General features: G+C 36.9%; 1 protein-coding gene across 1 annotated transcript; it reads right to left on the reverse strand.

Annotated features, from left to right (window-relative positions):
• Positions 1-5,846: 5,846 nt before the first annotated feature.
• On the reverse strand, positions 5,847-7,437 carry LOC131624770 (carboxylesterase 1-like). The gene has a single exon (XM_058895687.1). It carries the CDS (start codon positions 7,046-7,048, stop codon positions 6,035-6,037), a length of 1,014 nt encoding a protein of 337 aa, XP_058751670.1. The 5' UTR covers positions 7,049-7,437; the 3' UTR covers positions 5,847-6,034.
• Positions 7,438-17,173: the final 9,736 nt, after the last annotated feature.

A 17,173-nucleotide genomic window follows, 5' to 3' on the forward strand; every position in this document is an offset into this window, starting at 1 on the left:
TGCTATACCTTAAACCGAATTATGAACAACTCACTAAGGACATATTCTGCTAGACCATAAATTATGCAGTCTAAACATATTTGGCACAATAAAGAAGACTTAAATGATATGTTTGTTACTTTAAAAGGATCATTAAGGGACTGTGTCTTACAATTTGATAGACCTTGAAATGACTTGTGACCAACTCAGTTAACTGTAATAACAATGGACCTGAAATTTGCATAGAATATCATAAGAATCATTGATTAAATAGAAAAAGTCAATTAACCAAAACAAATTGAAGGCCTTGAATTCCTTCATTAAGCCAAACAAAATACATAAAGTAGCCATCCAAAATACATAATCATCATCCAAAATACATAATCCTAATTCATAAAAATATAAATAATAACATACTAATTGTGTTTTCTCTTAATGGGTAGCTTATGTGTGGTCCTCCTTGGTGGCTGAAATGCTGCAGTTGGTCTCTGAAATATTGCAGTGCCTCTTTTATTTGGAATCTTATGGTTGGTTGTCTTTCACCTTGTGTAGCTTGAGTTCTTCTTGGTGATACCCTTGTTTGATTTCTTGTGGTTGGTTGTGTTTAGGATTGGATTCTTCTTTGTGACACCCTTGTTTGAAGTCTTGTGGTTGGTTGTGTTTAGGATTGTGAATTTTGGGTTTGGGATCTTCTTGGTGATTGCCTTGTTTGGAGTCTAGGGGTTAGTTGTGTTTGGACTTGTAATGGTTGGGATTGTTGTGTTTGGACTTATGATGGTTAGGTTGGTTGCGTTTGGGATTGTTCAGGTTGTTTTGGTGCAGTTGGGCATGAGAATTTTTTGTGGCCAGATTTACTACCCATTGATCATTTATTTGGAAGCCCTTTTTTCTACTAACAAGTGTTGTGTCTTTTCCATTTTCATCACCATATTTGTTTCTTCTTCTCTGTGGCCCCCCTGATGCTCTTCTTGATGGTGGTGGCAGTATGTTGGGGTATGTGGTCTCTTCCCATTCATTTTCACCATTGGTTGGATATATGATTGGTTTATGGCAAGCCTGGTAAGTCTCCTTCCTATATAAGGAAGGAATATAGGGTCTTCAACTTTACTTTTGATGCATGTAATTGTATGGTAGCATGGAATGCCAGTGAGCATCCTACTCCTACAAGAGCACTACATTTGCTTGAGATCAACTATGAATTTATCTCCTGTCACATTTATGTGTCTCACTTCATAAATCATCTCACCAGCAAGCCTTGTACACAAATAAAACTCAGTGAGTTAGTTGCTAGCCAAATATTAGAATTTTTTGTTAAATGGAATGAGTCTTAAATTACCTAGCCATAAAGAACCTTGAGATTTCAGTTTGTCTTTTCAGAAACTTTTTAATTCTTGGAAGTACAAAACCATTATAAACTTCAATCTTGGTTCTATTTGTTGCCCATCTTTACATAAGGTTCCCTCTTATCTCCTCTAGAATTGTTACATTTGGCTTTTGTCCTGGTCCAATTATAACACTGTTAAATGTTTATGACATATTGTTTACTAATACATCACACTTATTGTCATTATTGAACATAGTCTTACTTCAATATCTAGGAGGAATCTTCAAAAAATATTTGCTTGCCAGGAAACCTCTTTATGAAGTTGTTGTACAAGTATCTTACACAGAATTTCTGGTCAACTCCTGGTAACAACTTTTCTAATGTAGGTAACAACCCCTAAAAACAAAGTTAGATATATAGTTCAAGTTAGTATCTTAAAATAGTGCTATTGAGAATAAAATATCAGTTCAAGTTAGATATACCTTTTGCTGATCTGATATAAAAGTGAATTCTTTGCAAACTTCTGCAAGAATCTACTCTCCATAATGACCCTTGAGAAAACATCCATCAACTTCTATAATTGGTATACATACTTAAACATTCTCTTACATGCATCAAGGCCCATAAAAATTCTCTCAAGACTTGGCAATAATGGTCCACTGACATATTCTCTATAATGACCAATGTCAAATGCTTGCTCCATCTCAAGGTTAGTTCACTTGCACACGCAAAGGCTTTCTCTTAGGCTATCTTACAACGAGACCTTTTATTTCATGCTTAAGGATAGTCTCTTCATCTCCTACCCCATTCTTAAATTTTCAAAACTTCTCTCTTTTTCAAAACCTTCTTGTTTTCAAACTTAAAATATTTTCTTAATAAACATTGACTTTGTCAAGTGATAGTCAAATCTTTTTCTTAATAAATGCTAAGATACTTAAGCATATTCAAACACTTTCAAAAAAACTAAAAAAAGACAAACTTCATAAAACTTTCTTTTGTGTCTTTGTGAATTTTTTTTTCTTTTAAAACCTTTTTAGAAAGGAAAAACATTAGTCTAATTCTTGCAGTGATACAAACCCTAAGCCCCTAAGAGTTGAAGTAGAAGTTGTTGATATTTTCTATTTGAATGCGAGACATGCTTGTTGATTAAATCCAAGTAAAGTTCTCCATATCAAGATGATGCAAAGACACACTCCCTCATACTTGTGGATGACCAGTGGTGTTTTCCACTCGAAGACAACAAAATGTCTTTTCCATTAAAAACAAACAAATAAATCTTCGTGTTTTTTACACTAACTAAAAATGCTCTAACTTTCCTATTGCACAAAAGGGGTACGTAAGCACAAGATGCGATCTCTTTCAAAGCATACAAAAAACATTTCTTTCCTCATCACCCTAAGATTTTTTTGCAAACATATCGCTTTAGCCTAAACGCAGATTTTCTAGAGGTTCATATGGAGTACCATAGATGTGAGAGGTGTTAATACATTCCCCTTGCATAACCAACCCCCGTATTCAGATATTTTCTTTTGTTGAGTTTTATCAATATTTTCCCTTTCATTTGAAAACAATAAAGTTCGATGGCGACTCTTACTTTCAAGTTAATTGTTAATCAATAGCTTAATCTCAATTTTTCCACCGCGACATAGTGCAGCCACGAACTGGAGACTTGAACTTGATCTCACCATAAATGTTATTCACCATTAGATATTATCTAATGATTCCACACATTCCACGCCAAGAAGCTAAGGGATCTCTAATTGACCTTCATATATGAGAAATCACATGTGAGACCTAAGATATGGTCTAACAATAATTTTCCATACACTTTTGTTGCTCACTTACTAACTTGAGCGCTGGATATTAACCTTACATGTCCACCTCCTCTTTACCGTACCGGAAGCTTGCTCCACCATACCAAAGTTTCTTCCATCACTTCACCATACATTTTTGGCTCCTTAAGGGTCAATTTGGGAGTTGGTTTTTGGAGGGGAAGGCCTTAGAGGGCTGCGTTTATATCTTAAAAATGTGTTTGTTATTTTTAAAAACTATATACTACATTAACATATAAAATCATATTGTTTTAAAACTTTTTTAAAAATATCAACCACATTTCAAGATATAGACACAACCATCCAAAGCCTCTCCCTCCAAAAACCAACTCCCAAACGGACTCTAATAGAACAGGAACAAAGAGAACGTCCAAGAATTTCCCAACAAGTGGCTTGCAAACGACTTTGTAAGGAAATCTATTGTGCATGATCTATTGCTTCATGGGAAGAAGGCGTGGAGCTCAGATGCATGTGTCACAACCTTATTACTTGAGACCTCAATCGATCTTTGATGCGTTAAGCACGCCTTTTTTAAACTCTGTTCGACTCGATAAGCACATCTAGAGGTGTGACCTTTGCAAAATTTACAGTGTAACAATTTATACGTTTTGTTTAATTGTTTTCCAACTTTACTGTAAAGGTGAATGAATAGATTTTGCTTAATTGTTTTCCAACATGTGCAATTGGAGTCATTTTTCTTTGGTGGAATGACATATCTGAACCTAATACAACAAAGCACATGTTGTTGAGTCCGTTTGTTTCGGCTTTAAAAAAATAGATTTTTTTTGTATTTTTGAAAATAGATTTTTCAAAACCGTTTTTCAAAATATTACAAGTTTTTTTATATTCGTTTTTTCTAAAATGAAACACTCATTTTGACATCCTATAACATAAGCTTACATTATTAAGACCAAAACATAGTCAAAATCTCAATTTTTTCAAAAAGTTGTATTTCAAAAATGATTTTTATGAAAATCTATTTGAAATAGCTTCAAAATTAAGTGATTTTTTGAAATTTTGATATCCAATTTTTTTTCCATAAATAGATGAAATATCTAAAATCACATTTTAAGGATAACTATTCAAACCAAATTTTCATTTGAAGCTTTTATAAAAAGTTTTTTGGTAAAAATTTTTTATACAAAATTTTGTAACACTATAAAAATCATTTAAAAAAACCAAAACAAACGGGCCCGTTGTAGCATAACAAGAGCTATTACATGTGGCGAAATATCAAAATGTGAATCACACGGAACACTGAAAAGTTGCAAATTACAAATAATATTGGAAGTAGGGTGGACGGTGGTCGGATTCTGACGAGTATGGGCCACAAATCATCAATCCAAAGTAAAAACAGTTTTCATTAGTTTATGTTATGGATTTTGTCGGAATACAATTTAAGCCGGTGGCGATTTGAGATGGATGGATTAACCATTTTAAAATTTTTTAAAAAAAAACTATTCATTCCATAAAAAAATCATATGAAATGAATTCAAGAAATCACCTTCAAAATAATTAAGTTTTAAGAAAAAAAGACGAAAAGAATAAAATCACACTCGAAGATATCTAATGCTTGATAAAAATATATATACGGTGGTTGCAGATCAGAGGCAATAAAACTCTCATAATCATTCTGTTCTACTATCACTACATCTACAACTACAAATGTTATTATGTTATTGATGTTTAAAATAAGGAAAATAATATATGAGAAAAGAGATTGAAATGAACAGGGAGAAGAGAACAAGAACATGGCTAGTTTCTTAGAACACAAAGACTGATAAATTTTACTAACTAATAAATATGTGAAGAAGAAAAAAAAACTATGGAAAAAACATAAATTTAGAAAAGTGAAAGTGGGAAAGCATATAGCATTGGTACCGGAGAATATGAAAGAAAATGCGGATTAGGTTGAGAAAGAGAGAGTATTATTACAAATTAGCGTCGAATCGGTTCTATTTATGATGGCCTAATTTTTTTGTCAATTAGGGATGGTAAAACGAGTTCGATCCGTTGGGCATACCCGTTTTGCTTGTATTTTTCTGCGGGGCGGGTCAAGGTTTTAGGTCATCACCCTCTAGGGCGACTGCCCCGCCATGCCTCGGATCAAAGTTAACATAAATTTTGTATTTTTAGGTTTATAAGATGCAATATCTGCGGGCTTAGTCTGCCTCACCCTCACTTTTTTGCAGAGCGGATTAAGGTTTTAGACCTGCATCCTTAACTATGACCGCTTTACCCCATTTTTTACAGACTTTTGCAGGACGGGCCTAAACGGGACGGGCATGCTCGTTTGTCACCCCTAGTCAACTCATTAAAACCCAAATGTTTACACCATTTTTACCCGCTAACCGACTCACATCCGTCTAATTGTTTATTTTTTCATGCGGTTTTTTCGATTTGTAGTTGGGTGGGATAAAGTTGTCCACCCCTAATTGGAAGCAATATATTTCATATATTAGGTGTACATAACAAAGGATTAACTACTATCCAAAATGCAAACTACATAACAAAGTATTAACTACATTACTCGGAGCATCTCTAATGGGAGAACTTATTTCGATTGTTTGGGTTATTTATCTGGGACCAAATTGCCAGATTGCATTGCATTTAAGCAACATCTAAGCAATTTAAACAAATTTTACTCCAATCGTGATATCAATAAGCAATCTATATATGGTCCAATCAATTTATATTTGATCCCACAACGTATGAAAATTAATATTATTTAATGATAAACAACACACTTTTTGAATTGTTTCATGAAGCAACTTATACAAATTTTTAAACAACGAGAACGCCACGTGTATCAACTCTAATGATAAATATGATAAGTTCCAAAACTTATAAATCATACTTTACATTAAACAACCTCCATTAAAGATGCTCTCATAATTCATCAAAAGAAACTCTTCACTAAATCAAACACCTTTTCAGACATGGAAGGATCACCCGAGAAAATACCATGTCTACCCCCACTATAAAATTGTCCAACAACATGGACACTTTTACCCTCAAGCAACTTCACTAATCCCCTCTGACGGTCCACAAGTTGATCCCCATCACACCCAAAAACCACAACCTTCCACTCAAACAACCTAAGCTTCTCCAAAACCTTATCTCCACCATTCACCGTTGGATTAGAATACACGTAATCACGATCAACGCCTACGGGTAACGACAATTCCCACAACGCATCAGTAACAATCAAAGGTAAATTCAAGTCCTTCTCAAGCCTTATCTCAGATGGAGTCCTCTTGGTCCCACCAAAAAACGGTTGAATCAATATCAACCCTTTGATGCTAATCGGTTTAATCTCGTCAACTATTGCAGCTGCACGTAGACCCGCGATGTAGGCGATATTACCTCCAGCACTCTCTCCCATGAGATAACAACGTGAGTAATCAGCGTAACGTGTCAACCATGCGTCGTTTGAAGTTCTAATCCAGCGAAGAATTTCCACCGAGTCTTCATACGCCGCGGGAAGACGGTGTTCTGGTGCGAGGCGGTAGTCAAGTGAAACAACGACGGACAGAGTTTTGTTGGCGATGTTTTCGCAGAAGTTGTGGACGTAAGTTGAAGCGGCGCTGTAGAAAATGAAGCCGCCGCCGTGGTAGAAGATAATGAGTGGTAGCTTCTTCTTGGAGTTTGGTTTGTGAGGAAGGTAGATACGAGCCCAAGTGTGTTTTGATTGGTTGATGGCGAGGTCTTTGGAGAGTGCGGTTGTGGAGAGATTTGGATTTGATGAGGGAGGTGATTGTGGGATTTTTTGTAAGCGGGTGACGGTGCCGTTTGGGTTGAGGATTAGGTTGAGTACTTTGTATGGATCCATGGATGAGTTAGCATTGACAAGGAAGAGAAGGAGATGCAAGGAGAGTACAGTGGTAGCAGCAATGCGTAAAGACACAGACATGGCTATTGATCTTTGAGAAACACTGGCTTGGAAACCGCAGGTACAGAGCTATGTGAAGCTATTGAAGTTTTTAAGGAACATTGATCATGTGATATGTCGTACGAAACGGTTAATTAGGTGTGAATTTAAGATTATTATTCAGTGAGGTTAGTATAAACAAGTGTAGAAGCTGTTGCTAGTGGTTCGTGGAAGAGATAAATAATGATAGGGGACAAAATGCTAGTAATGGTGTGTGTGGTTCAAAATGGGTGGAATCTATCGTACCAAAACAAGGAGTGGAATCTAATTTGAAGTTGGAAACGTTTTTTTCATTCTTCTTTCTGTCATGTGTTATTTGTAAAATGGAAAATCCATGGAATGCTTACGTAATTGACGTGAGACATACAGGCTAAAAATATGGACACGGATTGTCTAACTTTAGAGCGGGAAAGTTAGACTGACTTTCAAAAACAATTGTCCGTCAGATCAATCTAAAGGTGCATAATATGCAACATATCTTTCTTTTTTACTATTTTTTTTTAAGTAAAAGACATTAGCAACAACAACCCAGAATATGTTGGGTTGGGTTACCTTCCGCCGGCTTGATGTTGCACAGGATACACCGCTGTCACCGGCATTTTTCCAAGACCACCGTCATCATTATAGAGTTGATGATGACCAATAAAAACTCCAACTTTGTTATATTTTGTTCTCCCATATTTCCATGGTAGATATGTTCATAAATAAAAACAGATTTTGCAATTCTTTTAGTTTTAGTATGTTTAGCCAAAATGAAAGATCATAATTATTTTCACATTATTTTTGAATGATTGTTACAAAATTTCAGCTCAGTTTTAAGATATAGCTTATCGGCCATGGAACCATGAACTTGGAGAAGATGAAGCACATGCAAGTTGAGGTGATCTTAATGAAAGACGTTGTGATGGTGTGATGGTGTTGGCTTGCAGAGAGATGATGCCGGCTTGAAAAGATGATGCCGACAACCATGCCCTTCTGGATAGGAGAGGTAGCAGAGATATGGTATAAGGAAATTTGTTTTTGGATTTATGTGTAATTTTTCATTTTTATTTATTTAAAAAAATCACATAAGTGGCATACGTGGCATTGTTTCAGACATTAATTTGATCCAAAGGCTAATAGATAACGAAAGGTAGAGTAACGTTGCCGCCACAACGTTAGACAATCCGTTTCCTAAAAATATACACATGTTAAGTTAGATAGTAGTGTTGGGACAGTTTGGATTTCATTAAATCTACAATCTTTAAGTAGTGTTGGGAAAAGTTTGGTTTTAATTAAATCTACGATCTTTAAGTTTTGAAGAATTGTTCATATGATAGTCAATCATCTGGATAATCAAGACAAGGTTTCTGTAGTAAACAATACAGATTTACTCTGAAGTTTTATTTTCACTAGACTCTGAAGTCTAATCTTAAAGGTTGTAGCGGGGAAAATCTGAGATCGAAGCCATTATGTTGACTTGACTCAATATTTTAGTGAAAGTCGCCACCGCGCTTTATTATTTCCAAAGGAAAAGGGAAAAGAACGAAGAAAACCCAAAGTTTGTTTTTTAAAACAAAAAGAAGAGATCTTAGGTACGGGTGTTGTTTATACAAGGGGAAGGTTTTAAGCACCCCTTATATCTGTGGTACTCCACAGGAACCTTTTTAAAAATCTGTGTCGTGTGTGCTAAAAAAGGGTTTGTTTATAAAACGAAAGTTCGCCAAGACATTAAGCCTTGTGCCTACATACCTCCTCGGTGCAATGGAAAGTCAGAGCTAATGTAGTTCCGCTAAAAGGGAAAACGTTTTAAAAACGAATAAACACTTTATCGTCGTCAGAGAGAAATACTCAGCCATTGATCTTGAGCATGAGAACAAACGAGTTCTTTGCATCGCAAATGAAAGAAGGGCTCCAACTCGGATGGAAATCAACGAGTATGCCACTAGCTCTCTGTCATACCCCAAAATTTGCCCGCATATATATTTTCATATGGCATTTTATTTCAAATAATTGACATAACCTGGTCGGTAAGGAAGTAAGGTACAAGAGCAAGAGGTCCCGAGTTCGAATCTCACTTACTGACATTTTTTCTTTTATTTGCTACTAACTCCATTTTATTATGCATTTTACAAAAAAAAAAATCGCAAAATATCAAAAGTTGCATTTTTTATCATTTTAATTCTTAATTTTCGAATTTTTAAATCATGCATTTTTTTAAATATCATTTTTTTATGTTTTCCCATTTTTATCCAAAAAAAATCATAAATAAATAAAAAATGTAAAAAGATTTGTTCATTTTTTAGATGTTGTATTTTTTTTTAGGAATAAATTAATGTAATTGATCCAATATATTAGGAATTGAAATCAAATTGAATTTGATTTTAATTTTTGATTATATGGTGTAAATCATTTGATTATTTCCTATTTTATTAGACCTAACATTTTACTCTATATATATAACAATATTTTGACAAGAGAGAGGGAGGGGGGAACCCTATTCGCTTTCACCAATTTTCACGTAACATTCTTGGCAATTTCACCGTCAACACCACTTTCAATTTCACCGTCAACACCACTTTCTCATATACCTATGTTTTCCATTAACTTTTCTAACCGTATTTTTCTTTGTATGATTCAAGCATGAAGTCAACACAAAAACCATACTCCTTACTGTTCTCACGCCCATCATCACCATGTTCAGTTTTTTGACACAACAAATTTAAACATTGTTTCAAAATCTAAGACCATTGATTTGTCACACAAAGCTCGTACAAACCTAAGCCTTTCAAACCAGACGCAGGACTCACTAACAAATTGACATAATCTTTTGTACAAAGTTTTATTTTGCAGGAAAGGACGAAGTCGCGAGAGGAGAATTCGGTAGCAGAACCCGATCCCAAAACTCAAACAAATCGTGAATATGGCATACAAAATTCCGGTTCGATTCACCTAAAACAAAGGATCCCAATCAATTTCCAGATGCTTCATGGACGTATTCCAATAGCATTCATCAACCGAAGCACAAAGAAATTCATCCCCCATCACAACGGTTTGCACGTTTTTATCAATAATCCAATCCTATAATTTATGCATCATTAACGTAATTTGACTGCATATTCTTGTTTGTGTCGATATTCCTATGCTTTCTGGGTTGTTCAATTAGAGTTTGAGTGCAGGTATGGTGTTTCACCATGATTAGGGTTCTGACATCACAAATTGGGGCCGGAGAGTTAGAGAACGAATTAGTCGAAATTAGCGACATCAGTGGACTCGTGACATGATACATGATCGATCTGGGTTTTTGTTTTGTGGTTATTGATAGTGATTCGCAGGATTTGAAGGTGGAGGTTTATGGCTACACGCCTAAAACCGTGGCCAAGAAGCGTGCCATTTTACAGATTTACGAAGGAGGAAGAAGAAGTTTGTGGCGCGTTTTGTTTTAAATTTTTGATTAAACAATTTTCATATATTATTTCGTTCATATGTATAATTAACAGGAAAGCAAAAGCGCCCCAGTGGTTGAGATGAACGTCCAAAGTGTTTGGGGATGAGGGCGCCAGTTCGACTCTAGCCTCAGACACTATTTTTCTTATTCTCATTTGATTACGGATCAAGTGGTCCATTCAAACGCGAGACCACCGTATGCCCTTAGCACCCAGTCATTAGATCATCAGCATCCAGATCCAACACACTAGGTTGAAGGATCATTGCATGCACACTCAACCATGCCACACAGAATCAGCAGCTAAGTTTTTTTAATTTTTTTTATATATATTTAATTACATAAATCCTTTTCCTTTTTTATATATTTATATATTTTATTTATTTGTTTTTTATTTGTTTATTTGTTTTTCTCCCATAAAAACTAATTATCTTCTAAAAAACTTTTATTTATTTTATTTTCTTAATATATTTATTTTTATTTATTTATTTTAAATAGATTATATATATCTTTAATAATTCCTATTTCTCTCTTTTTCATCCATGAAATCATAAAAATTGTTTTTTGCCTGATTATATTTTCTTTCATTTAATTTAATTAATTAGGTCGCGAGACCAATAATTAATTAAATCAATTTACCATTACACTCGATTTGAATCCCAATTAGGGTTTACCCTACACTGAATATATTTCTTTTGTGCCTTTTCAGGGTTATCAACATGGTTCGCTCCGACAGCGCGCCTGATCAAAAACCCAGAGCTAAGTATCTTATCTTTAAAGCATATTTTAATTTCTTTTAAAATCAGGGGTTTGTCTTGCCTTCACTATCTCTGCCTTGCCTTTTTCAGGGTTACTCCCGAGGCTTTCCGCCAACCGTATCAGATCAAATTCGAAGCTAAGTGTCTTTTATTATTATTTTATTTATTAATTTCATTATTTTTACTTTTATGGTTAATAAAGTTCGCCTACGAACCGATAGTGCACTCACTCTCTGTTTTCGGTCTCTTCTTTTTCCTTTTCAGGGTTTGTCAAATGCCAAAGCTACGTCGTTGGTAATCCTAAACCCTATTTTATTTTATGGCTTTTATTATTACTTGTGCCAAACCCTGTCGGGGATCCGCTGGTTTCACTTTCCCCTCCCCTTTATTGCTTTATATACTGCGTGGTTAGTAATTTAGGGAGTGCAAATTTAAACTGGATTAGAGTCACTAATTACAAGATAAATAACTGAATTGAACCACATGATTGATGCACACACGCACTCTTTTGGGGTAACCTGTAACACCCTTCTAATACCCCGCATAAATAATAAATAATAATCAGAGTAAACATGAAAAAGGGCATTACAACTTCCAAATAATTAAACAATAATACTCATGTCATGCCATAAAAGAGAACGTCAATCAAATTTATTCAGATCATCATGTTTAACACAGCGGAATTATCTTTAACATCTGAATAACAAACAGCCAAGTCACAGACTTAAGGCGTTAACATAAAATCCATCCAAAACAAAAGTTTAACAAGTAACTCTAAACGACGCCCCCAGTGTTACACGACCAGAGCATGACACGGACCCAACTGACTCTAACGAACTACTTGACGAGCTAATCCTCACCAAATACGAGAGCTACTCCTTAATCTGAAAAATAACAACAGTAAGGGTGAGTCTCATTCACATTTAACTAATGTTATAAGATATAGATAATAAAATATCATTTCACATGCAATTCACCCAATTACAGTTATGATCAGATTCAAAACATACAATCAGTAAGCAAACAACCAAATTAACACATATTATAACATTGGACAATCTTCCATTCATGTTATAACACCAAAACAGCCTAATGCAATGCAACTACATGCATGTGGTACCAAAATCTGGGATAACCCAACTCACCGACCCACCATCGTCAAGGATACGGCAACACCCACTCACTAATTCCACACAATGGGAATTAGCTACTACTGATCCACCATCGTCAAGGACCAGCCACGAATGATTATGAATGCATGCATCAACCATAACATGCTCATCACCCACATACATCAATTAATGTCATAATCATCAATAAAACACATATTTCATACCAATAATACATGTATAATAAACACCAGTTATAACCACAACAACATACAGGTAAGACATTCATTAGTGTACCTATAAACATATTCTACCACAACAAATAACATCGGTGTTTTAAAAATAATTCAAGCCACAACTCAAAACACCATTTGAGTATATAAATTATTTTATTAGCTTCACTGTGCTCGAAACGGCACCAAAATCCGGTTTACGGTTTAAAAGTTACACATTTTTAAACTTTTCAAAATGGACAGTCGCAACAACTAACAGCACGCGGCGCCACACATGGTTCGCGGCGCGGAACGAATAGGAACAACGCCTTCGCGGCGCAAACAAGGTTTCGCGGCGCGGAACGAATAAAAACTACGCCTTCGCGGCGCGGCCATACTCTCGCGGCGCGTACTGAGCACAACAAAACTTCCTGGCCTTCTGCCACGCAGTTCGCGGCGCCAACTCCTGGACGCGGCGCGAACTGGCGATTTCCTGCGCTCCGAATAGCAGAAATCAGCCTGCGATTTCGTCCCTCTTTCACCGAATCACTACCATACAAATCTCATCCCAACCAGATTTCGCATACAGTGAAATAGCACATATTATAACACATTCATAATACGTTCAAACATCCAATTATCACCAACACATGATCAATATAATCATTATGCATCAATCCTCCCAAAACCTAACAATTCCACAACCTAAGCATAACCCAATTGATCCGAATAACATGATCAAATCCTATCCTACCACCTATAATCCCATAATAGAAGATAAACGGAAGAGTCCCCACTTACCTGAAGGTTGATTCTTCGTTCTTCCTCGGTTGCACTTCTCCGCTCCTCTTCTCTTTTCACGTTCAGGCTTCTTTTCCCAAAATGCTGTAACCCTCTCTATTCCACAACCCCTCCTATTTTATTAAAATTGAAATAAAATTGTTTTACTTAGCAATAGGGCCTACCAATGCACCCCCTTCCTTACTAACCACAACTCAAGCCCAATTGTTTAATTCCTCATAATTCAATTAATTTAATTAAATTAAATTATGAAAATAAGTGGAGTGTTACAACTCTCCCCCACTAAATAGTTTTCGTCCTCGAAAACATACCTTAGGCGAATAACTCTGGATAGGAATCCTTCATCTGACTTTCCAGTTCCCAAGTCACATTCCCACCTGCTGGTCCTCCCCAAGCTACTCTGACCAACGCTATCTCCTTGCCACGCAATTGTTTCACCTTTCGATCTTCAATCCTCATGGGCAAGGTCTCAACTGTCAGATTATCTTTTACCTGTACATCATCGACTTGGATCACATGAGATGGGTCAGCAATGTACTTCCTCAACTGTGATACGTGGAATACATCATGCAAATTCGCCAGCGTCGGTGGCAACGCAATACGATACGCCACTTCTCCCACCCTCTCCGAAATTTGAAACGGACCAATGAATCGCGGAGTCAACTTCCTTGATTTTAGTGCTCTACCAACACCAGTTGTAGGAGTTACCCTCAAGAACACATGATCTCCTTCTTGAAATTCAAGTGTCCTTCTTCTTTTATCATGATAACTCTTCTGCCGACTCTGAGAAGTCTTCATCTTCTCCTGAATCATCTTGATCCTTTCTGTTGTCTCCTGAACAATTTCCGGTCCAATCACGGCACTTTCGCCAGATTCATACCAACATAAAGGCGTTCTACACCTCCGACCATACAAAGCTTCAAACGGAGCCATACCAATACTCGAGTGAAAACTATTATTGTACGTAAATTCGATCAAGGGTAGATAACTATCCCAAGCACCGCCCTTTTCCAACACACAAGCACGCAACAAATCTTCTAGCGATTGAATAGTTCTTTCTGTCTGTCCATCCGTCTGCGGATGATAAGCAGAACTCAATCTCAGCTTAGTACCCAAAGCCTTCTGCAAACTTTCCCAGAATCTGGATGTAAACCTTGGATCTCTATCCGACACAATACTCGAAGGAATACCATGTAAACTCACTATCTTCTCAATATACAATTGAGCCAGCTTCTCCATTGGGTAATCCATTCTCATTGGTATAAAATGGGCAGACTTTGTCAACCTGTCTACAATAACCCAAATAGCTTCACAATTCTTCACCGTCCTCGGCAAACCGGAAACAAAATCCATAGATATACTATCCCACTTCCATTCTGGAATAAATAACGGCTGCATAGCTCCATACGGTTTCTGATGCTCAATCTTCGACTTCTGGCAAGTCAGACAAGCATAGACAAATTCAGCTATTTCCTTTTTCATTCCAGGCCACCAAAACAGCTTCTTTAAGTCGTGATACATCTTGGTAGCACCAGGATGAATACTCAATCCGCTACGATGTCCTTCTTCAAGAATACTCTTCCTCAATTCGGCAACATCAGGAACACAAACACGATTACCAAACCTTATTATACCATTCTCGTCGATTCTGAATTCACCTCCTTTATCTTGATTAATCAGAGCCAACTTATCGACTAACTCTACATCATTCTTCTGACCTTCTTGGATTTCCTCCAGAATACTATTAGTCAGCTTCAGCATACCCAATTTAACACTGGTAGGAGTGTCTTCACATACCAAACTCAAATCTCGGAATTGCTCAATTAAATCCAATTCTCTCACCATAAGCATAGACATATGCAAGGACTTCCTACTCAATGCATCGGCAACAACATTTGCTTTACCCGGATGATAATTCAGTTCAAAATCATAATCCTTGAGGAATTCTAACCATCTTCTTTGTCTCATATTCAACTCTTTCTGGTCAAAGAGGTACTTCAAACTCTTGTGATCACTAAATACTTCAAACCTTGAACCATATAGGTAATGCCTCCACAACTTCAACACAAATACCACTGCTGCCAACTCTAAGTCATGAGTCGGATAGTTTCTCTCATGCACCTTGAGTTGTCTCGACGCATAAGCGACTACCTGTTGTTTCTGCATCAGTACACCTCCTAATCCTGACAACGAAGCATCACAATAAACGACAAAAGATTCCGCCGGATTCGGTAAAATCAATGTCGGCGCACTAGTCAACCTCTTCTTCAACTCTTGGAATCCTTCTTCACATTTCGAATCCCAAACAAACGCTTGACCCTTCCTAGTCAACTTAGTTAACGGTAATGCTAACTTTGAAAAACCTTCAATGAACTTTCTATAGTAACCCGCCAGACCAAGGAAACTACGGATTTCGGAAACTGACCTCGGAGCTTCCCACTGAGACACTGCTTCTACTTTCGTTGGGTCAACGGCGATACCATCCTTAGAAATTACATGTCCAAGAAAGCTCACTTCGTTTAACCAGAACTCACACTTTGACAGTTTCGCGTAAAGTTTCTTTTCCTTCAATAGTTCCAATACCACCCTAAGATGATCCGCATGCTCTTTTTCATTCTTAGAATATATTAAAATATCATCAATGAATACTACTACGAACTGATCCAGAAAAGGATGGAAGATTCTATTCCTATACTCCATGAAAACCCCCGGCGCATTGGTTACTCCAAATGGCATCACTGTATATTCGTAATGACCATACCTCGTTCTAAATGCCGTTTTCTGAATATCGTCCGTCTTCACCCGAATCTGATGATATCCCGACCTCAAGTCAATTTTGCTGAACACACATGCTCCAACTAGTTGATCCATCAAGTCATCAATCCTCGGCAAGGGATACCGATTCTTGATAGTAACCTTGTTGAGTTGTCTGTAATCCACACACAACCTCATTGAACCTTCTTTCTTCTTCACTAGTAACACCGGTGCACCCCACGGTGACACACTAGGACGAATGAATTCTTTTTCCAGTAACTCTTCCAGTTGACTCTTCAATTCTGCTAATTCAGATGCCGACATACGATACGGCGCCATCGACACAGGACTAGTCCCAGGGACTAACTCAATAGCAAACTCTACCTCCCTCTCTGGCGGTAACTCTCTTACATCTTCTGGAAAGACTTCTGGAAATTCACATACTACTGGTAAATCGCTACTCACTGCTTTCTTCTTCACTTCCATGGATGCAATCAACATAAACACGGCAGCTCCGTCCTTCATTGCTTTATCCACTTGTCTAGCCGTCATCTCTAAGTCCTCAACAATGACGTCTTCAGGGAAAATAACCGTTTTCGTGAAACAGTTGATATGAACCCGATTAAATTGCAACCAATTCATACCCAAGATAACATCAAGTTGTTCCAACGGAAGGCACACTAAGTCCATTCCGAATTCTCTACCAAAAATATCAATTGGACAGTTCAAACAAGCGAACGAAGTAGTCACTGAACCCGACGCAGGAGTGTCAATGACCATACTTCCATGAATATCAGATATTTCCAAGTTCAGACGTTTAGCACAATCCAATGAAATAAACGAGTGAGTTGCTCCAGTATCTATTATTGCAATTAAAGGAGTGCCATGGATAAAACACGTACCTTTAATCAACCGATCATCTGGAGTAGTCTCTGAACCAGATAAGGCGAACACCTTACCACCAGCTTGATTCTTCCTCGGCTTAGGACACTTAGGACTGATATGACCTTCTTCCCCGCAGTTGAAACAAGTTACAGTGTTCCCTTTGC

The sequence above is a fragment of the Vicia villosa genome, unplaced genomic scaffold, assembly GCF_029867415.1.
Source record: "Vicia villosa cultivar HV-30 ecotype Madison, WI unplaced genomic scaffold, Vvil1.0 ctg.000162F_1_1_1, whole genome shotgun sequence".
NCBI lineage: Eukaryota > Viridiplantae > Streptophyta > Magnoliopsida > Fabales > Fabaceae > Vicia > Vicia villosa.

What these genes read in the sequence shown, in the direction of transcription:
- LOC131624770 (XM_058895687.1), bottom strand. Translation starts at nt 7,048, where the DNA reads ATGTCTGTGTCTTTACGCATTGCTGCTACCACTGTACTCTCCTTGCAT.